The 23571-nt window shown below is 38.2% G+C and overlaps 1 protein-coding gene across 6 annotated transcripts in view; it reads right to left on the bottom strand.

Annotated features, from left to right (window-relative positions):
- Arhgap32 (Rho GTPase activating protein 32) overlaps positions 1–23571 on the bottom strand; it is a 247903-nt gene that overhangs the window by 108134 nt on the left and 116198 nt on the right. For 4 of the 6 annotated variants that reach the window (XM_060371387.1, XM_021647027.2, XM_060371383.1 and 1 more), the window contains exons 3-6: positions 17999–18090; positions 17439–17480; positions 17028–17112; positions 337–423 (exon numbers count right to left, since the gene is read on the bottom strand). In XM_060371387.1, the coding sequence (XP_060227370.1) occupies positions 337–423; positions 17028–17112; positions 17439–17480; positions 17999–18090 (306 nt within the window). The remainder of the gene's footprint in view (positions 1–336; positions 424–17027; positions 17113–17438; positions 17481–17998; positions 18091–23571) is intronic. The other 2 variants (XM_021647026.2, XM_021647025.2) reach the window with 1 other exon arrangement.

The following is a 23571-nucleotide window of genomic DNA, read 5'->3' as shown; positions in this document are numbered from 1 at the left end:
GTTTACAAGTGCTGATATAAAAGACTAAAAAGCACTATGCAAACATTATCCCTGTTACTCAGTACTGTAAGCCCTCAGGAATTCCTACAAACTACTAAGACGAGACAATACAATAAACTGTAACCTCAATGGTGCATTGTAAAATGACACATTTCTTTTTAGAAGAATACAAATTTGTCTTCTTGCAATAGTTATTCATACCCTAATTACATTTCAATGGAAGCCATCCTTCTGTTGATTATAAGCCTTTAAGCAATGTGAGAAATACGTTATAGTAAGCAATTTAATAGTTACTGGTTCATTAACTCCATGTAGAGGATACATTCTCAAAATTACCTGGCAGGCGATCTGCACGAGGTAGACCAGCTCTTTAGATTCACAGCCATTTTTCATTACTTCATTCTGTTCTTCTGATAGTGAAAGCTGTGTCACAGAAGAAAGGGACAAAAAAGTCAGCATTCACAAATGAGAATAAACAAAGTATACAATAACAACTGGACCATCACATCAAGTTAATTTAAAATGTGTCTTATAGCTTAAAGCAGGTAAATGAAGAATTCAGAATTTCAAAATGAAGTACATTTTTATGAATTCCCTTTTTGCCTGTTATCTAACTGACAGAACCACATAAAAGCATAAGTAAGATACTGTTACATAATCATGTCTTCATTCCCTTTATTTATTTATTATGCACAAAAGTATTAAACTGTATACTGAGAGATTCATGACAAGTTTAAAAACAGCCCAGACTACTGGAGGGAAAGAAACTGGCTGCCCAGAGAATGGCTGAGCCTGTAGCAATGTTTACTTTCAGACTTACCATCTGGTTCTGAGCATTGACTAATGTTTTGTTTTTATTTGAATAAGCAGATAGCATGTACAAGCAGTGAGATCTCTCACATGAAAAAAACACAAAAAAAAATAGCAATACTGGGACCACATGGGCAACTTCTGAAAATGAATCATCTTTAGATGAGGTATATATCGAAAATAGTTTGCTACAGATATGATTACTCGTTATTTTATGCCAGCATCTAAGCTGGTATGATGATAAGTATCATCATCCATCCTGGTGTTAGCTTTGCTATTTTTCCTGTACTCTATTTGTTTCATGCAGTCATGTGGTATACCTGACTCCAATTTGGAAGTGAAATCACATCTATTCCCCAAAGTGAGACCCTGTGTTCAAAAGTAACAAGTGACAATGAACTAATAATCTACCTACTTAGTGTCTCACCAGGAAAAGGGGAACAAAAAGGACATAAAACCTACTCTCAGGTCACATGGCATTCCTTGAAGAAGTCCTTCACAAATGCCACATGCCATTGTAGCTCATGCGATAAGAAACACTCTGCTGAAAAGGATACATTCTTTGTGCAAACAGTGTCACAGGAAGTTATTTATGAAAAATCTTGAGCTATTAAGATGTTCACAAGGTAACAATGAATAACCCAGTTTCATGTCACAACTGCAGGTTTAAAAAATAAGAATGAAAAGAAGCCTAAATAATTTTTTGAAAGAGACACGAGTTTAAATCAAGAGACAAGAATGGACCTGGATGCCTGGCACTGGTACCAGAGAATAAAGAATCTTCCTAAACCAGGACAAGGAGAAGGCAGCCAAATCCTGGGAGACTGCCAACTAAAATGACAAACTGTAAGTACAAGGCACAGAACTGACTGATGTCCAACCTCCCACAAGTATCAATCAAGGGTATGGATTCTATACATTAAGGACTTAGGAAAAGCAGGAGAATGGGGAGGGGCCCATGCAGCATAGGGAGCCTCTTTAAGCAAGGATCTTTATAGCCTAAGAGCACAGTATTGAAAACACAAATAGGGCTAAGAAGCATCCTAATAAGGCAATCAAGACACTCCACAGCTAAGACTGAAATGGCACAGAAAAGCTGAAAGAGGCTAAGGAAGACAGCCCATTCTGTTCTAGACTATAATGCAGCCAGTCCCCAGGGCTTGGAAAGGTGGGAATGGAAGGAGCTTGCTCAGCTACAAAAAGAAGAAAAACACTGGCAGCATGGGGAAGGAGCAAAGAAAGCAGACAGGGAGAGCATACACTCTACACTCAGAGGACTGTGGCTTGGCAGTCCATACCTGACCAATCTTCAAGTTTCCCTAAAAAGTAATTTCTAATATAGATTGTGCCCTCAAAATATTTAAAGGACCTAATTAAAACTGCTACAAAAAGCAAGATCGATCTGTGATGGCTAATTTTGGTTTTCAATTTAACTGCATCTGGAATCAACTAAGAGTCAAGCTGCTGGTTACCTGAGGGGTTTTCTTGACCATATTATCTGAAGCAGGAAGGCTAACCATGAGCAACACCTTCTGGTGGCAATCCAGATAAAAGGATATGAGAAAGGAAACTGCTTTTTGTCTGCTTGATCCCACTCTTTCTGACAAGTTCATCTACCCTACTGCTACAGCATTCCAATGAAAGAATCAATTTCTCACAGAAGCCTACCACAGAGGGCCTCTGAAAGACTCTGCCCAATAGGGTATCAAAGCAGATGCTGAGACCCATAGCCAAACTTTGGGCAGAGTGTAGGGAACCTTATGGAAGAAGTGCAAGGTAGAAAGACCTGGAGGGGACAGGAGCTCCACAAGGAGAGCAACAGAACCAAAAAATCTGGGCACAGGATCTTTTCTGATACTGATACTCCAACCAAGGACCATGCACGGAGATAACCTAGAACCCCTACACAGATGTAGCCCACGAAAGCTCAGTCTCCAAGTGGGTTCCAGAGTAAGGGGACAGGGGCTGTCTCTGACAAGAACTGATTGGCCTGCTCTTTGATCACCTCCCCCTGAGGGGGGAGCAGCCTTGCCAGGCCATAGAGAAAGAAAATACATCCAGTCCTGATGAGACCTGATAGTCTACGGTCAGATAGAAGGGGAAGAGGATCTCCCCTATCAGTAGACTGGGGAAGGGACATGGGAGGAGAAGAGAGAGGGAGGGCAGGATTAGGAGGGTTAGGGAGGGTCTACAGCTGGGATACAAAGTGAATAAATGGTAATAAATTTAAAAAATCTAAAAAGTATAAAAATTTTAGAAGAGTAAAGCAAAAAAGTTTCACAAAATTCTATTTGGGAATAATTTCTGGAGTATGATACACTATGACATAAGAAACAAAATGTATAATATACAAATTTTATGTCATAAATACTATTAAATTTTTTCCAAGCCAAGCATGGTAGTACATTTAATCCCAGAACTCTTGAGTTTGAGGCCAGAGTGGTCTACATAATAGAATCTCAGACCAAGACAGTGGTCCTCAACCTTCCTAACACTGCAAACCTTTAATGCAGTCTGTCATGTTGTGGTAACCCCATCCATAAAATTATTTTGGTGCTATTTCATAACAATAATTTTGTTATTGTTAAGAATGTTAATGTAAATATCCCAGTTTTTCAATGTCTTAGGCCATCCCTAAGAAAGGATCATTTGACCCCCAAAGAAGTTACAACACACAGGTTGAAAACCACGGAGCTGGGAATAGATGGTAAGAACTTGTCTCAGAAACAAAGTATTAGCTGTCTCTTCTCTCCTTCAGCATGCTTTGGAACTGGAAAGAGGGCTCAGTGGTTAAGAACACTTGCAGCTCTTCTGGAGGACCTCTGTTCAGTTCCCAGACCCATGTCAGATAGCTCACAACCTTCAATAACTCTCACTCCAGAGGATCCAATGCCTCTGGTTTCTGCAGGTATTCATACTCAGATACATATACCTGCAGGCAGGCAGGCAGATACACACACAATTAATTTTTTTTAAATTGGAACAAAACAATATAAACTAAGGAGGAAAAAAGGCAATCAATTTTATGGGAAAAGTGTACGTAATCTATAGTATCTATCAATATCGATAGTATGTAGGTAAGTTCCATAACTCATTATTGGTGACAACAAAAATAAACCAAATCACAAAACTTGGGAGGATCTGTTTCTAATAAAACAGTTATCAAGAAAGGCTGAAATAAATTCTTTATTCTAAGGTGAAATCTTGCCAGGCAAAAATCTAGAACTGTAGGAAAGAGGTAGAATACTAGAAACAGCATACATGTAAGAAAATACACAACATCTAACTTCTGCACAGTAACAGATGGAACAGATTAAGAATATCTTCAATGTCTAAAAGAAATTTACCAGAATGTTTTTCATATCTGAACTACCATGAAAAACCCTGAGTCAAAATGAAGCATTTTCACATGAAAAAAACAGAACTTCTACCAAGACAACCTCACTGAATGAGTTTTAATATGTAGCCTAGAGAATAAAGTACGGCATAAAGCAGAAATGTTGAGTAAGGCAGTTAAGTCAGTGAGCTTACACTTGTGACCAAATTTTAACCATATAGGAATATCTCTGGGAGACAAAACAACGAGCTATTTACCCTGGACAGCACTGAGTGTGGAAGATGAGAAAGAGTAATGATGGTTTAAAAAAAAAAAACAACTAAATATAGGACTGAATGGTAGGATGCAAGTAAGATACTAGCAAATCTTTTATTTTAAATTATGTATTCAAGTTAAATTTTTAAAAATATATTTTCCAAACCAGAAAAAGGGGCATTTTTTAAGTAAAAAAAAAAGTAGTAAGTAAAGACTAAGAAATAAAATCAGTCATCCCAAAGAGAACCAGGCAAAAAGAAATTATATTTATGAAAAACGGCAAGCAGGTAGAACCGAAGAGTAAAAAAAAACTAACAAACATGTGCTGTGTAAGGTGTCAACAGGGAAAAGCAATCAATAGCCTTTCCCAGCTTTGATGCTTTATGAACCACAAAAATGACCAGCATGGTAAGATATTCCAAAAATGGTAGTAATACACTCATATCCTGGCAGTAACAACACCTTTTCTAATTGGATTAAAAACCTACACAGTAGAAAGGAAATCATGGTACTGAAAACCAAGCCAACTTCCAGATGCTAGTGAGGTCATGGGTCTTGGAGGAAAACCTACAACCTCCACTTTACTAAAGCAGTGTAATTCCTAACTTCATCCTGAATACTTATCCTTAGGTCCACAGGTAAGTGACTGGAACCCAAAGTGACTGCAGGTTTAGAAAAATGACTTATCTCTATGCCTTCAGCTTTGTAGTCCCAAGTAGGAGTTAAAGGTTTTTAGCAAAAGTATCTTCTAAATGTGTGTTTTACCTTACCTAGAGGTACTTTATCTTTCAGTTTTCCTCTCTGGATGATCTCTACTTTTGTCTTTCAATATCCACATTCTTTCCAGTCTCCAGTAAATACATATTCTCTACATTTTCGGGTGCTTTGGGAAATCACCTCTCAAACATCTGAATACGCATATACATATGTATTTATAGTTTTTCTTCTCATATGTTTTTTTGCTGTACTGCTGGCTTTCCTAGAGGAAGGATTTTTTTCATCAGAGGTATTCTCTAAGTGGTGATACAGGTATCCAAAAAAGTTGCTGGAAAAGAACTATGCATTTTAAGATATCTTACCCCCAGGATTGAATAATTTGTGTTTTACAATAATACCTAAACCACTCTATGAAACAATGAATTAAATTTACCCATAGAAACTTGACAAAACTCAGTAATTTAAATAATTCCTCTTTCTTCAAATTAACAATATATCAATCCCTTATAAGAAATAGCTAGCACAACTTTCAAACCTCACATTTCTAAGTTCATTCCAAATCTATCTTTAGAATGATGTTTCCTGTGTTGGCTTTACTTTTTTATCACCATGGAAACTAACCATCATTAGTGTTCTTAGAATTTTTAAAAATACAACTCCACTCAGCAAGGCTCAGCAAGTGCTCAGAAAGTCCTTTCTCAACAGAGAGAAGAGAAGGCAATAACATAAAGCAGAGTAAACACAACCTTCCACCCACAGCAAAAGTCATTCCTCAAAGCTTAATCAACAGATGGCAAAGAGCACAAAGACTTCTTCTTTCATTCATCTTTTACAGTTGGATAATGGTAGCAAATTCACTATGTTGTATAGACTGTAAACAAGCTTCCTTTCATGTAAGCAGCCTACAGAAGAGGCAGAGATGTGAGAACAAGTTCTGATGTGCACTATTAAATGATCCACCCACATAATATTTCATCTCCTACTACTCAACACTATAAATAATACCTAGATTAGAGCACTGACTAAAGAAAAAGCACCTATGGGGTCACATTTCGTTAGCAAGCAAATAAGTAATAATGTTAGCTTATGGTCAAAAAACAGTAGCACAGTAGGCCTTCAAACTTATTACAGAAAGCCTAGAGATATGTGTACTTATAGTGTACTTACTAAGTAAGAATCAGCAGATCATTGTCTCCTCAGATGAGTATAAATGAAGCAACCGATTTACTCATGTCTAAACACTACAATCACTCTCAGCTCAGTATTCATGGTATACAGATGTAAAAACAAATAACAAAAATTTTCAAGGGCCACTGTGACTGACACATCAGAGCACACACTTGTTAGGAAGCAATACTTCATGAATATTTTCCCATTCTTACATTGTCGGGGCTTTCTGCACCTGGTTAAAGGAAGACTGCAGAGACAGCCATGCCTCCCACCCTGAGCAATATGCTCACATTCCAGGACGTTCCCAAATGGAGACCTTTGTTTCTTTTTCCTCAGAGAAGGCACACAGATTCAAGGTAATATCTTTCTCCCTCTATCAAGGCAAAGAGGAATGCTGGTAGAAGTACATGCATCCTAAACTAAACTCCAAGTTTCATAAGTGCAAGTATCTCTCTTGTGCTACAAAATCCCAAACACAAAGTAGTTTGTTTCTCCTATCACTCCACCCAAGGCAGCAACATGAGTCACCCTAGAAGTAGAAACAGCCTGGTTTCTACGTTGCTGTTGCGAGTCGGGGCAAGGTGTGAGTCTGTAACTGTGGCAAGTCAACAGGGTAGCCTTTAGAGTAAAATCTTGCACTTTCCACAGTTTCAGGATCAACTATAATACTTCTCAAGCATATTTAGTTAATTTGATAAGTTTCATGAACAATTATGACTCTGGAAAATATATATTTCATAATCTAGGACTTTTACAACAATAAGATAAACTCATATACAATTAGAAATCCAGGTCTTGGATGACAGTAGCACTGATAATCAATCTGAACTTTTATTTCAATTATCCTCTCCAATAACAATGATTTTTCTCTCAAACAAAATATCACTACACAATATCTGTACATAAGACTAAAGATGCATTTTCCATTTCTTTTGGTTCTAGGGAAAACTAAATTAAGAATGGGAAGATCCCTGGAGAGAGCATTATAGTAAGTTACTCTTAACACCTCAGTCCTGACATCATTATTCAGTCATCATAACAGGTATGACTACACCAAACTTCTGCCTTAGCACTTCTGCCTTTCTGACAGGTATGGTGACTCATGCTTATAATGGAAAAACATGCACTAAGGCTAGCAAGGACTACACAGATCTAGGGAAGACTTAACTACATGGTAAGACTTTCTCACAGAAAATACATTACAAAACAGAATTGCTGCCATTGAGATGGCCATGCATGTAAAGATGCCTGCTATGAAATCTGATGACCTCAATGCAATCTCTGGGAACCACATGGTTAAAGAGGGGACCAACTCCCACAAGTCGTCCTCTGCTGTACCTACATTTGCCAAAGCATATGCTTGAGTACACACAAGGACATATGCATGCACACACAAAATAAACAAATAAATGAAAAAGAATTTCTGTATGAAATATTTCAAAGAGTACGAGGTAATCTGGTTTTATTATTTAACTCTCATCTCACAATTTAATTCCCACAGTACTCTGTGACATGACTGAGATAGATACCTTTATTTTTATTTAACAAGTGAGAAAACTGAGGGCCAGAGATGTTAAAGAACTTACTTCAGATAATTGAGGCAACAATGTAGCTTGTGTATTTTTTAGCTTTTCAACTAGGGTACTTTACAACTGTGCTTCATTCTTTTTGTTAAAGTGTTAGTTCTGCCTGATTATTCTTTTCTAGTTGTAAAGGAACATTCAGAAAGGTTGTGCCATACAGGAAGTTCTTAAGCAAGACTTATCGCAAATGCTTTCACTAAAGCTATTGTGAAGAATTAATGAGACCATGTACAAACAGTTGAACATAATTCAGATTACCTTATTTTACATGAAAGTGTGGGGCTGGGGGTATAGGTCAGTGTTTTAAAAGGCCCTGCATTTAATTCTCTCCGCAAGGGAGTGAGAAGAGACCAGAGACAATGTGCTAGTTAAAAACCCCAGCATTTTAGAGGGAGAGTCAACAGAAAGGGCCAGCCTAGGCAACACAGTAAGTTCTAGACCAGGCTGGTCTCCAGAGTACAATCTTGTCTCAAAATAATCAAATAAAGTCTAGTCTTCAAAAAAATGTATACTATTAGTTCTCACTGTTTTCAGGTCACACGTCCCTGACTCTTTAGTGAGGAGGGTCCCAGCTGCCTGCACAAAACCCCTCCCTAGAAAGCTCAGGGCACAGGAGCTAATCCTACACTTTCCCATGCCTCATTTCTGACTAAACCCGAGGTGTACATTGCACCAAGTTACTTAATAGTATATATAAGCATTGGACAAAAAAAAGACAGACAGAATCCTATAATCAGACGTGTCCATTTACCATCCTAACACTAGATGGCAGTATGACACAGAGCACAGAGGAAGAGACGCTGGCTTCAGATTGATAAAAGTACAATCCACTGTTTATATAAACTTTGCAGGAGACATTTTTCCTTCTCACTAAAAAATACCTTGTGAAGTCTGGATAAATCATATTTTTGTTCATTTTACTACAATTTGTAAAAATGCAATAAAAGTTGCTGGGAGCAGCATAGTACACACTTACATTGTCCAGGAGTTTTTTCTGCTGCCGTATCTGCTGGAATAAATTTTTAACCTTCTGGAACCATAAGCCCAAGCAAACACTCTGTTTTATACCTTGCCTTTGTCATTGTGTTTCACCGAGACAATTGAAAGTAAATAATACACATTGAGCGGTAAAAAGAGGGAATGCCAGACTTTCCAGAATCATGAAGTAACCCCAAGATTCATACTTTCAAGTGAAAAAAAATAAAAAATAAAAAGCATTTTTCAAGGCAGAATACATAGCAGAACCCACCTCTATTTTTAAAAATGAGACAGGTAGGTGGCTAGCTATTGAGAGGACTGGATCTATAGATTTAACCACATATTCTGGAAGCATTTTAAAAGTTCAAATAGATATATAGTAGTTAACTGAAGAGATATGAGAATTTTATCATCCTTCTTAGGTTTGTACAAGTCAACCTTTCACTATTGTGACAAAATACCTGAGGAATATAACTTACAAGACCAGACTTTGGTTCATGGTTTCCTAGTTTCTGAGTCTATGGTAGCTTAGTCCTTTTGCTAGGGATTTGTGGCAAATCAATACCTGCCTACATGATATACTGATGGAATAGTGGCACAAAATTTGTGGGAATAACCAACCGTGATCTCCTCAGCTTTACCACCAATCCATGAAACAGAAACTGTACCTGATGCCACTTGGGCTGCCAAGAACCCAGGACTAGATAAGCCATGGAACTAGGAAAAAACCAAACACTCCCACTCTGCTAGAAAAACATAGAAATTAAGTTACTCCTAATGACATTCTGCTATACCAATAGATCAGTGTCTGGCTAAGCCATCATCAGAGAGGCCTGCTCCTACAGTAGATGGGAACCAATAAAGAGATTCCCCACTGAATCCATCGATTCAGTGCAGAATTCTACCAGACCTTCAAAGAAGTGCTAACTCCAATTCTCTCCAAACTATTTCACAAAACAGAAACAGAAGTAACACTACCAAACTCATTCTATGAAGCCACAGTCACCTTGATACCTAAACCACACAAAGACCCAACAAAAAAAAGAGAGAACTTCAGACCTATCTCTCTTATGAACGTTGATGTAAAAGTACTCAATAAAATACTTGAAAACCATGAAAAATAAGGAAATCATGAAATTTGCAGGTAAATGGTAGGACCTGGAAAGGATAATCCTAAGTGAGCTTGACAGAAGCAGAAAGACACACATGGTATATACTCACTCATATAGACATGTAATATAGGATAAACCTACTAAAACCTGTACATCTAAAGAAACTAATCAAGAGGGAAGACCCTGACTAACACGCTCAATCCCCATCCAAAAGACAAAGAGTATGGACATCAGAAGAAGAAAACAGGAAACAAGCTAGGAACCTGCCACAGAGGGCCTCTGAAAGGCTCTGCCCTGCAGGCTATCAAATCAGATGCTGAGACTTATGGCCAACTGTTGGGCAGAGCGCATGCAATCTTATGTAAGAAGTGGGAAATAGTAAGATCTGGAGTGGACAGGAATTCCACAAGGAGCAACAGAAGAAGAAATTTGAACACAGAGGTCTTCCCAGAGACTCATGCTCCAACCAAGTACCATGCATGGAGATAACCTAGAACCCCTGCACAGATGTAGTACATGACAGTTCAGTGTCCAAGTGGGTTTCATAGTAATGGGAATAGGGACTGCCTCTGACATAATCTGATAGGCCTGCTCTTTGATCACCTCCCCCTGAGGGGGGAGCAGCCTTACCAGGCCACAGAAGATGACAATGCAGCCACTCCTGATGTGATCTGATAGACTAAGATCAGAAGGAAGGAGAAGAGGACCTCCCCTATCAGTGGACTTGGGGAGGGGCATGCGTGAAGAAGGGGGAGGGAGGGTGGGATCGGGAGGGGAGGGGGGAGGGGTTTATGGGGGGACACAAAGTGAATAAAGTGTAATTAATAAAAAAATAAAAAAAATTAGCTAAAATAAAAAAACAAAACAAAACTTGGAAACCAAATACAAGAACACATCAAAGATACCATCCACCATGACCAAGCAGGCTTCAACCCAGGCATGCAAGGGTGGTTCAACATACGAAAATCCATCAATGTAATCCACCACACAAACAAACTGAAAAAAACCACATGATCATCTCCTTAGATGCTAAAAAAGCATTTGACAAAGTCCAACACCCATTCATTTTAAAAGTCTTGGAGAGATCAGGGATACAAGGCACATACCTAAACATAGTAAAGGCAATATACAGCAAGCCTATAGCCAATATCAAACTCAATGGAGAGAAACTTAAATCAATCCCACTGAAATCAGGGACAAGGCAAGGCTGCCCACTCTGGAAATCAATCTGCCGCTTTCTCAGAAAACAAGGAATAGCGCTTTCTCAAGATCCAGCCATACCACTCCTAGGCATATATCCAAATGAGGCTCAAGTACACAATAAGGACATTTGCTCAACCATGTTTGTAGCAGCTTTATTTGTAATAGCCAGAAGCTGGAAACAGCCCAGATGCCCCTCAACTGAAGAACGGATGCAGAAATTGTGGTACATCTACACAATGGAGTATTACTCTGCAATGAAAAATAAGGAAATCATGAAATTTGCAGGTAAATGGTGGGACCTAGAAAGGATCATCCTGAGTGAGCTGTCCCAGAAGCAGAAAGACACACATGGTATATACTCACTCATATAGACATATAACATAGGATAAACCTACTAAAATCTGTACATTTAAAGAAATTAATCAAGAGAGAGGACCCTGACTAAGATGCTCAATCCCCATCCTGAAAGGCAAAGAGGATGGACATCAGAAGAAGAAAACAGGAAACAACCTAGTAACCTGCCACAGAGGGCTTCCAAAAGCCTCTGCCCTGCAGACTATCAAAGCAGACTCAGAGACTTATGGCCAACTGTTGGGCAGAGTGCATGGAATCTTATGTAAGAAGTGGGAAATAGTAAGATCTGGAGAGGACAGGAACCACACAAGGAGAGCAACAGAACCAGAAAATTTGAACACAGGGAGCTTCCCAGAGTTCATTCTCCAACCAAGGACTATTCATGGAGATAACCTAGAACCCCTACACAGATGTAGCACCCCTGCACAGATGTAGCACATGACAGTTCAGTGTCCAAGTGGGTTACATAGTAATGGGAACAGGGACTGCCTCTGACATAATCTGATAGGCCTGCTCTTTGATCACCTCCCCCTGAGGGGGGAGCAGCCTTACCAGGCCACAGAAGATGACAATGCAGCCACTCCTGATGTGATCTGATAGACTAAGATCAGAAGGAAAGAGAAGAGGACCTCCCCTATCAGTGGACTTGGGGAGGGGCATGCGTGAAGAATGGGGAGGGAGGGTGGGACTGGGAGGGGAGGGGTTTATGGGGGGACACAAAGTGAATAAAGTGTAATTAATAAAAATTAAAAAAATTAAATATCAAACCTAAAACAAAACAAAAAAAAATTCAAATGACAACACATGCTGGAGAGGTTGTGGAGAAAGGGGAACCCTCCTCCATTGCTGGTGGGAATGTAAACTTGTACAACCACTCTGGAAATCAATCTGGTGCTTTCTCAGACAATTAGGAATACTGCTTCCTCAACACCCAGCTATACCACTCCTAGGCATATATCCAGAATTTGCTCAAGTAAAGTACACAACAAGGACATTTGCTCAACCATGTTTGTAGCCTCTTTATTTGTAACAGCCAGAACTAGGAAACAACCCAGATGTCCAGCAACGGAGGAATGGATACAGAAATTGTGGTATTTTTACACAATGGAATACTACTCAGCAGTCAAAAACAAGGAAATCATGAAATTTGTAGGCAAATGGAGGAATCTAGAAAGGATCATTCTGAGTAAGGTATCCCAGAAGGAGAAAGACACACATGGGATATACTCACTCATATAGTCCTATAAGATATGATAAACATAATGAAATCTATACACCTAAAGAAGATGAACAAGAAAGAAGAGCCGGGGTAAGATGATCAATCCTCACTGAGAAAGACAAATGGGATGTGCATTGGACATAGGAGAAAACAAGTAACAGGACAGGAACCTACCACAGAGGACCTCTGAAAGACTCTACTTAGCAGTGTATCAAAGCAGATACTAAGACTCATAACCAAACCTTCAGCAGAGTGCAGGGAATCATATGGAAGAACGGGGAGTTAATATGATGTGGAAAGGATAGGAGCTCCACAAGGACCAAATATATCTGGGCACAGGGGTCTTTTCTGAGATTGATACTCCACCAAGGACTATGTATGGATATAACCTAGACCCTCTGCTCCGATGCAGCCCATGGTAGCTCAGTAACCAATTGGTTTTCCCTAGTAAGGAGAACAGGAACTATTTCTGACAGGAACACAATGGCAGGCTCTTTGACCTCCCCACCTCAGCTCCAAGGGAGAAGCTGTCCTGCTAGACCACAGAGGAGGACTTTGTAGCCAGTCCTGAAGATACCTGATAAAACAGGGTAAGATGAAAGGGGAGGAGGTCCTCCCCAATGAGTGGACTTGGAAAGGGGCAGGGAAGAGATGAGGCAGAGAGGGTAGGATTGGGAGGGAAGGAAGAAGAGAGGGTGGGATTGGGACGGAAGGAGAGAGAGGAATACAGCTGGGATACAGAGTTAATAAAATGTAACTAAAAGAGAGAGAGAGAGAGAGAGATCCACAACTAGGCAATGTGAAGAGACTGAGAGAGCTTGGAATACTCAGGCCTAAGTGGAATGTCTTCATCAAACCTCGTCCCTCAGGGATCTGAAAACTCTAATAAAGAGGAGAAAGAGAGAGAGAGTGTGTAAGAGCCAATGGGGATGGAAGATAGCAAAAAACAGTGCCTTCAGGACATAACCGGACTGATGCACATCTGAACTCAGCTGTGGCAGCAATGGCATAGGGCCCAGCAGATGGGATCTCAGCACTAAGAAGGGAAGTGGACACAAGCCTTTATCCCTAACTCAGAAGCCTTCTCTAACTGTCACCTGTTGACAAAGCTAAATTAGTTTTCTTCAATGGAGTCTCACTAGATATAAAAACCACACTTAAGAGTCAGGCCTCATGACAGCTATAATGGCCAATAAACATTTCCCATCATACTAGGGAATGACAGCCAATTACAATTACAAGATTTTAACAGCTGAAGAGAAACATAAATGTAAAGAAATCTCTAAGTTCAAAGGAAATTCCAAAGATCAAAGTTTAAGCCAAGAAAGTAAACGACTGAAGAAATGCTCCAGAGTTGGGATATATTAGAAGGCAATGCTTGCGCCAGCCACTGAGAGTGTCAATAGCCTACTGACATACAACAGAGCTTCCCAACAAGACTGGTGACTTCTAGGCACATTTCATCAAGTTTTCTTATTTGCTCCTTGGAACATATTTTCAATCTCATATTGAAACTGAGTTACATATAAGAAATTCATTTTCCAAAAATATGGTTAGGAGCAAGTGTACTAAGGATTTATCTACTGTAAAAAGCAATACACTTATTAAGTGATAAGAACTATTAACTGAGACGAACAAACCATATTTTAACTGTATGAAACAGAATATAGAATTGTTTGAAGGTCACTGTTATTGTGTTTAGTTTTCCTATAAATGGTATTTAATCATACTATAAAACACAATACCATACACAAGCTAAAGCATGAATAGCAAGTCAAAAATCACAAACAGATAATCAAGCCAGGTATCTACTGCAGTCCCTTTACTATAAAATTAAGCAAATGGAAACTCATGTTTCCCTTCTAAATATGACTTAAGCTAAACCACATCAGAAGCAGAACATGAGAGAGATGGTCAAAGAGAATCAACTCCAAAGATAGAAAACCAAGCTGGGCAAAACTGACAGGAGCAGATTTCTCAAGAGGAATGCATCCAAATGGAGTAGGGCCAACACATAATAGGAGGATTCTTGAATTAACTCACGGTGAATGCAGCTGATTTCCCATGAATCACCCCCATTCCAACACTCATCAAACTTCCTGACACATCGACATAGTCCAGAAAAACCTCACTCATGGGCTTCAAGTGTGGAGGGCAACAAAGCAAGTTGGTATTGCACTCTCATCCTTTCTCTTCTAGTTGAGAAATAGCAGAAGTGTAAGAACAGAACCAAGAGGAACAGGAAAGGAAAATTAGTACAGCTGTTCTCAAATGAAGAATGGTTCTGTTCACCAGCAGGAAGTCTACCTGATACTCTCCTTTATGACACAGTCTTTCACGTAAGAGATTTGAACCTTCTAATAAGCCTCATATACTATCTCACAAAAGCCAAACCCAGCTGAGTACTATGCCTAATCCACATCTCTTCCATACACACATTGAACAACCTTCAATAAACAAAACATGAAAGTTTGACACTGTAATATCTACAATACCATACACGTCAGCAATAAAGGAAATGAAACACAAAGAGGCGTACCTGCTTTCTCAAGATCAGGAAGTACCTAACTTCCTAGTAGAAAGGACAACACTAACTAAAGCCTGTAATTTCATTCTATCATGCTTACCAGTAACAGCTTTGCTTTTATTTTAAATCAGAGTCCTTAAAGACTTCTGACCTGTTACATAATGCCAACATTTTAAACACTCTTCTCAATTTTGCTACAGATCTCTAAACTACTATTTCTCTTCCTGATGTCTGTGAGATGTCTTCACAATGTTTATTGGACTGTCAAATATGTTGTAAAGACAAAAACAAAAACAAAACCCAACCACACACACCTACAAAGTAAGCTTACCAGGAAATAATTTACCTTTGTTATAAAGCTATGCAAACAAGTTAAGTAACTCAAATATTTAAGTCACAAAACAAAAAATATGTTTAGTACTGATTTCTTGAATAGCTCTTCTGTAGCAAAATTATTATTTGTGGTTTGAATGAGAATCGTCTCCATAAGCTCCTATGTTTGAGTGCTTGTTCCGCAGTTGGTAGACCTGTTTGGGAAGATTAAGGGATGTGGCCTTGTTGGAGGAGATGTGGCACTAGGAGTGGGCTCTGAAGTTTCAAAAGCCTATGCCATTCCCTGTGAGCGCCTCTCTCTCTCTCTCTCTCTCTCTCTCTCTCTCTCTCTCTCTCTCTCTCACACACACACACACACACACACACACACACGCACACACTCTCACACACACTGTCTCTCTCTGCCTCCTGGTTACTGTCTCAACGTGTGAATTCTCAGCTACCGCTCCAATGTCATGTCTCCCTATCTGCCTGCTACCATGCTCCCCATCATGACGGTCATGGATTCTAATACCCTCTGGATCTCTGAGCCCCAAATTAAATAATCTCTTTTGTATGCTGTCTTGGTCATGGTGTCTCTTCACGGCAATAAAAAGTAAAAAATAAAAAAAGCATCAATATAACTGAAATACCAAAGACACAAATGTTAACCAAACAAAATACCCTTTGTTTGGTGACTTACCAACTGTCAATTATCTGAAACAGAATATCCTGAACTTTCATAAATCCTGCAGATCAAACCCATCTAACTAGGCTATGAGATGCAATGAAGAAAAGTAGGACTGTGACACATATAATCACACCATGAAGACTTCCTTCTGGACAAGGTGGAGCTAGCAGGTGAGAACTTCTCTATGTAGTGTGTAGAAATCAAGATCTTTTTTTTCTATTGACTATTATGAAAAACAAAATGAAGAATAGCTTTTGTTGCCCCCTGGAAAACAGTTGTTGTTTTTTGTTTTGTTGTTTTTTTAATAAACACAACCTGCCCCTATAAAGATTTCATTTATCACATTTAGCTGCTGATGACATAAAACAGGAGAAAAGTTTTTCATCTGATGCCAAGTGAAAATGTGGAGGCCAGTGATAACAGAAACACTTGAGAACCAAGTAGGAGCACTACAATCTTCCAGATCTCAAAACTCTCGATGATTGTTCAATCAAGGCAGTGTTAGCAAGACCACAGATTCCAGAAAACAAATCTCCTTTATAAACCCTCAGACGTATGGACATGACACATAACGAGGAGGCAAAGAATTCTTTAATCCATACACATTAGTAAGCTGATTAAAAGTACTCGTCAACTTGGCATCAAGCACTTATCCACAGAAAAAGATTTTTACATCAATCAATACCAAAACAACATAAATATAAAAATATGAACTACCATTTATCTCAATTCAAAATGTAAGAAAGATTTCAAATATACCTGTATGCTGCCAAATTCCACGTTCTCATAATGAAAATGTGCACATTCAGCCATCTTTGGGAAGTGTCCCTTTGTGAAGGGTAACCTAAAATACATGAAAGTAAACATGATACAAGATACTTGACTAGTAAAAATTAGTCAAAGACCATAAATTTCAGAGCTCATGCAGCAAAAATACTTAATAAGCACATGCACATGAGCATGAACGTTCACACAGACCTTCTCAGAAACACATGGAAGCAGACGGATACTGCACTGATTGTATAGATACGCACCCAAAGTAAAACATTGAGCCTCTTATTCTTGCCTCAGGTCAATGCTCATAAGAAAGCCATACTTCGGCAAAGTAACTGTGAATTGTCAGCTTCTATAGAGAAGCTGAATTCACAACACACAGCACACCGATTTTACCTGTGAATGTTGTCACAGCCCATCAGTGCGGGAGTGGTGGACCTGGGTACAGAAGGAACATTTTTATCCTCATCTTTCCTAGACTTACACTTGAAGTTTATTTCCCTGTCTAGCCCTCCTTTACCAAGGGAGTCACTGAGTTTCCTATTAAAATCACATGGGAAAAAAATTTCAGGTATTCCATGTAACAATCAAGTCTAGGTATCTCTTTCAGACTTCTTAAAGGCAAACCTAGGATTCCATAATTCAACCAATAAAGCTGATATTTTCTTAATAACTAAGATTATGCATTAGAGGTAAAGAGGCAAACTCTCAATGTTCCTGTTAGACAAACACAACTTAGTAAACAACAATGTATCAGGCTAAAAAATTAAGAGTGTTTTTAGGAAAGTGGGTGCATATAGACCTTTTCAGATCACTGCTGAATTACAATGTAAAGCTTAACAGTTTAAGTTGTTATATGCATAGAGAGATCTGACCTAAATAAAATATTTCCAAGAAATGAAGAACTGACATCCATTTGTAGAAATTTGCTTGGAGCCACTCCTGGCTGCACTTACTTCTTCACATGCTTAACCTTCATACTCGCTGTGCTGCCACACGCCTTAAGAGTAAGATCTCCAGGGATCTCCGGGACATCTGCTCCTCTTGCCTTAGAAAATAAAGACAAAGGAAAGCTATGGTGATTCTGTTAGTGTTGAGGCTTCTTTTATAAAAACAGGTTACAGATAAATTTTTATTAGTTCTTCTCAACCTATACTTATCGGTTTTGATTTAATATATGTTTTGGTTTAAAATATTCTCCTTTAAAAATATATATATATTCTCCTTTAAATTGTAAACTTAATTGACTTTTAGCTATTCAGAATAAGCTAATAAAAATATTAAATTTAAATACCCAAATTTACCATATAAGGAAAAACTTACTGTAAAAATAAGAATTTTCATGTTCTTGTCATAAAATTTTATAATCAGCTATTAAAATTCTCAGTAAAAACTAAAATCTCTCCTAGGAGTTATTAAAATGAAATAATCCAGGTTAAATTACAATTACCAACAAAAGGTAAAAAGGGTACTATCAGCAAGGCATTTCTCAACAACAGGCATTTCTCACTTCAACGTTTGAAGGTGGAATGTGGTACTACCAGCAAACTCCTCAGGCCACCACTTTCCCGAGAGGATTCTGAAACTTAGTAAAACATTCAACTGTCTAATTATAAACATCTAAAATCTAGAAGCTCGTAACAGAAATAAAATTTAAGCCCAAGCATCTATAAGCAAAATTACGCTTATAGCATAGATCAGAACATTAATGCTTAAGATAAGTTACTACTGAGAACAGAAAAAGAGAACATGCCACCTGGTTCAGCGGTGTCAAATAGTACTCAGGGTGTGCTGAGAAGAAAATTACAGCCTTTCACAGCCTTTTAGAATGAGGCAGAATCTAGGCAGCCCTGGCTGGACCTAAGCTCACAATCCTCTGTCCTTGCTAAATTTTTTTCTTATGAAAAAACTAGTTGATACATAGGTTGACTAATGTGAAAGATGTTTCAACTATGCGAGAAAACTATGTGGACTTCTAAGAATTGATTCTCGGTATATTACCATAAACAGAACTTTTTTTTTTTTAATTTTTTTCCTTAGCAATGTTAACTATTTTTAAGACCTACCATTTCAAGACCAATTTTCTTAGATGTTCCTTTATTCTTTTCAAGGTCTTCAAAACAAGAAACAATATGTACTACACTCTTTCTGTATTTTTTTTTAAATTGCGTGTGAGATAGTATACGTGTGAGAGTATATGTGTGTGAGAAAATGGGTGTGAGAAAGTGTATGTTTCTGAAAGACTGTATATGTGAGAGAGAATATGTATGAGAGAGTTGTGTATGTGTGAGAGTGTATATGTGTGAGACAGCATATGCCTGAGAGAGTGTATGTGTGAGAGTGCGTGTAAGATGGACTGTATGTGTCTGAGACTGTGTATGTGTGCAAGGAAATACACTGTTTGCTCATCAGCTGTGGTGCTATACTATTTTTACCTCAGGTCTTGGCATTAGTGAAAAATGTGCTTTCTATCACTTTCCCACCTTTGCTGAATATAGTACTGTTATCTCTTGAATCCACCTTTTGATGTTTCCAGTCATTGTGAAGTATCTTTCTTTGCTACTTTTTTCTCTCCATTATGGACAGAAGATAAAAACTATGGAATCAATGAATATATTCAGTGAAACAAAAACACAGACTACAAAGCCAGTGCCTCTACGCTAACAACAACAAAAAAAAAAAGCACCCTAAACCTTCTAGAAAGATGAGGCAACCATTTGGGCAACTTCAGATAAAAGCTGGATGAGGAAGGGTTTCACTGGCACCAGGCTGTAGGTCAGATGTTGCAGAATCCAACTTACAGGTCATCTGCTTTTGCAGTAACCTTTACTCAGTTGTGGCCATGTCTGCTCAGAGTTTGGTAGCTGCCTAAACACAGTGACTCACGAGCCTAAAACATGCACCAAATGGCCTTGTAAGAAGTTTGTCAACTTGTCTAGCAGATGATTTACCCATTTTCATTTTTTATATGTTTTTGTTTTGGTATTTAAAGACATTTTAGTGTGGGAATAACTGCTGAATGATTAGGACTGATAAAATTATACCTAGGATTATAGAGTAACTTTTTAAATGAGGGGAAATACTGGGTTTAATAACACAAAAGATTTATAAAATGGTTGAGTGGGTCCAAATGATGACTGAGAAATAGATTTTACTGTGTTGCTTAGGAATACAGCTGATAGCCAGTGTAGCGGTCTGAGTAAGAATGTCCTACATAGGCTCATACATTTTAATGCTTAGTCAACAGGAATAGAACTCTTTGATAGGATTAGGAGGATTAGGAGGTGTGACCTTGATGGAGGAAGTGTATCACTGGAGGCCTAAATTTTACTTAAAAAAAAAAACTGTTTACTAGGAACCTTCCTTAATTCACTCAATGGTGAACTATCCCAGGAAAGAGTGTCTAGTTCTGGTCAAGCTAAATAGCCTGTATTAGCTCAAAGACCCTGCCATGTTGACTGTCATATATAGTCTTCCTGCTTTTCTGCCAATTTCCTCTTCTCTTTGACTCCTGACAGACAGCCATCGCAAACTTAACACCCAGGAAGTCTTTCTTTCAACCCATGGAATGGTCTAGTCAGGTGGTTTCACTGCATTCTTGCTTACATTTTGTGCCGAAACCCAGGAAAACTTCTGTTTACTCAATAACAATCCTTCTGTTTACTTGGCCAAAGTCCTTCTGTTTAGGACAATGTCACTAGCATTGTCATTCGGTGGTGGATGGCGGTGGAGGTTGGGAGGATCTTAAAACCTAACAACTAGTATCCATGATTTAGGAAGAACTTTAAAAGGCCAGCTTAAAAAAAATATAAAAAAATAAGACGAGACTTCAATGCGGACATCACTAAAGATAAGATCTAACAACCAGTAAGAAAATGAAGTAGTCCTAGATGGAAATAACCATCATAGAAACAGAAAGGATCATGTGGGAGTCTATCAACTATGCAAAGGAGTACAAATACAAAAGCACATCCATGTCACAGGACTTCACATATACAAGAAGTAAATACAAAGTTGACTGAGAGGCGCACACAACACAAACACACACACGCACACACTTGTCACTTCTCCATATGTAAAGTAGGTTTCCATTAAAAATAAATAAAAATTAAATGGTAAAAAGGCAGACTACAGTACAGTAGAAAATTACAGGCCAGTTGTAAAATAACAAAATAAACTCATTTTATTAATAAACTAGATTGACTATGCTCCAGAAATACAAGAGGATACAGTATTTTTAAAATCTCTGCAATATCGTTCAGTCTTAATTAAAATGAATAGAGGACAGACAAAATATACACAATTTATGTGATAAAAATCAACACGTTTTCATGAAAGGTATGTGGCAACAATTAGGGCTGAGGCTTATAAACTGAAGACACTCATCTCTGTCCTTTCAGATCTTACCAAGATAGGTCTGATTTTCTTTTTGCCATTTTCATCTTACATTGGCAAAGGAACAAATTGTCATGTATATAAAAGGCTCTTCCAAGACTATTTCAAGTAACTAAGGATGAGAGACAATGTAGATTTCTATTAGCAGGGGAGCAGATGAATACAGTGATGATACATCCGTGCAAGGGAGCAATCATAACTATAAAGCAATCAGGAAGATTCTGATCTACTGCTGTGAAGTAGTTCTCACCATGCTACCTTAAAAGCAGTGAATATGAACATGCATGTGTGTTTTGCTTAAAACAAAAAAAAAGTAAGAGTAGGCAAAAACTAAATATTTACCAATGGGGAAGACAGAAAAAAAGAATAAAAGACAGATTGTTCCTATTTTGAGATTTTGAGGCCAAATAAATGAATTAAATAACAGTAAAAATAAATTAAAAGGAGAAAAAGCAGCACTCTCTAAAAATAGAGAATGAAATAAAACAAGTGATCCAATTATATGTTAGTGGATAAGCACAGAGAGGGATTACTTCAAGTAGCAATAAAGCAAAACAATATATCCCTACAAGGATATTTCCTAGCAGTAAAACAAATTGTTTTCTCTAAGACTCCCGTTCTCATTTTGAAATTATTAAAGGTAGAAGATGGACCAGTGAGATGGCTCAGCCAGTCAAAGTCCTGACACACACCAAAACCCATGTTGGAAGGAGAAAACCAACTCCTGAAAGTTGTCCTCTGACCTACATATGCATGTCATGGCACACACATGCTGTCCTCACAAACACATCACACACAAGCACGGACATGGTAACAATAAATAAAATTAAATTTTGAAATAAAATAAAAACGGAAGATTAAAGCAAACAAGCAACTACTAATGTCACTAAAAACCTAAGGTCTTCAATGGAAGATATAGTAATATAAAACTGAGAAATCTGAGTAGAAATTTGTAGTCATTTCTGCTGGGTAAGTGAGAATGTGTGTATGTTTCCACACAGCTCTGATTACAGGACTGGCAGATGCAAAAGGCACAAAGAATCTCCATCACGGCAAGGCATATAACTGAATGTTCTGTGAAGTACCTATTGATGAGATTTTGAAATGAAAACAAAGCTGAACTGAGAACTGATTAAATACTGAACATAAAGTGTCAGTTACTACATAAGAATGTATAATAAGAAGGAGGTAGTTGTCATGGGGCTTTCATTCCTTTCTGAACCCTTTTATGACATATATATATATATACATAAAATCATATGCCATGTTCATCAAATGTATAGACAGAAGACAACTGAAAGGAACAGTGACACTAAATCCTAAAGGCGAACAATTTCAATGAGCTGCAAAGACAAACTGAAATGAGTGCCAAGTTCACTGAGAATCAAACTTAAAGTCCAAAATGTTAAAGGTTCTATTGTGTAAGGATGAGGGTAGAGGCATGCTCTGCTTGACAAGAATTCATGAAACCAGAACTGAGGTCAAAAATCTACCAAAGGGATTTCCTCCCTCTAAACAAGCCAGTATAGTCTTTATAAACACACTTCTACAACAAGGCAAGCACTTGGTGCTCTACAGTCTGAGCCAATTACACAATAAGGAACAGCTGATCCATCCTAGTAAAACATAATTTGATTTGAAAAACCTACCAAAATTGAAGACAATGTTTTGACCTGTCTACTTCAACTGCTCCCTCACCCCCTAAAATTACTCTAACCATCCTCCCACTGGTGCAGATGACAGAAGACTCCTTCAAGTAACCAATTTTGGTGACTACATATGCAAGGATAGTGGCTGGCAATGTTGCCCGGTTAACTGTGACGCCATTCAGCAGTAATGTATGTGCCACATTCCGAAACGAAACATGCCAGCTGCTTCTACCGCCACTGCTCCAGCACAACCTCCACCTGGCTGCATCAGGAGTCTTCTTCAACTTTCGATGACCTCTCTGCTGGCGTGTATCAGAACACTAACGAACACTAACAAATATTACATACTTTAAAATTTTTATTGTTTCAAAATTGTATACATGAATGCAGTGTTTTGTGATCATATCGAATCCCCTTGGTTCCTCCAAACTTTTGAACAAAGACAAAGGAGAAAAATTTAGAACATGAAAGGTGTTTAACTTATC

Source organism: Meriones unguiculatus, chromosome 1, assembly GCF_030254825.1.
Source record: "Meriones unguiculatus strain TT.TT164.6M chromosome 1, Bangor_MerUng_6.1, whole genome shotgun sequence".
Classification (NCBI taxonomy): Eukaryota; Metazoa; Chordata; class Mammalia; order Rodentia; family Muridae; genus Meriones; species Meriones unguiculatus.
Note: the sequence above shows the minus strand (reverse complement) of the source record. Positions and strands in the feature narration are given on the sequence as shown.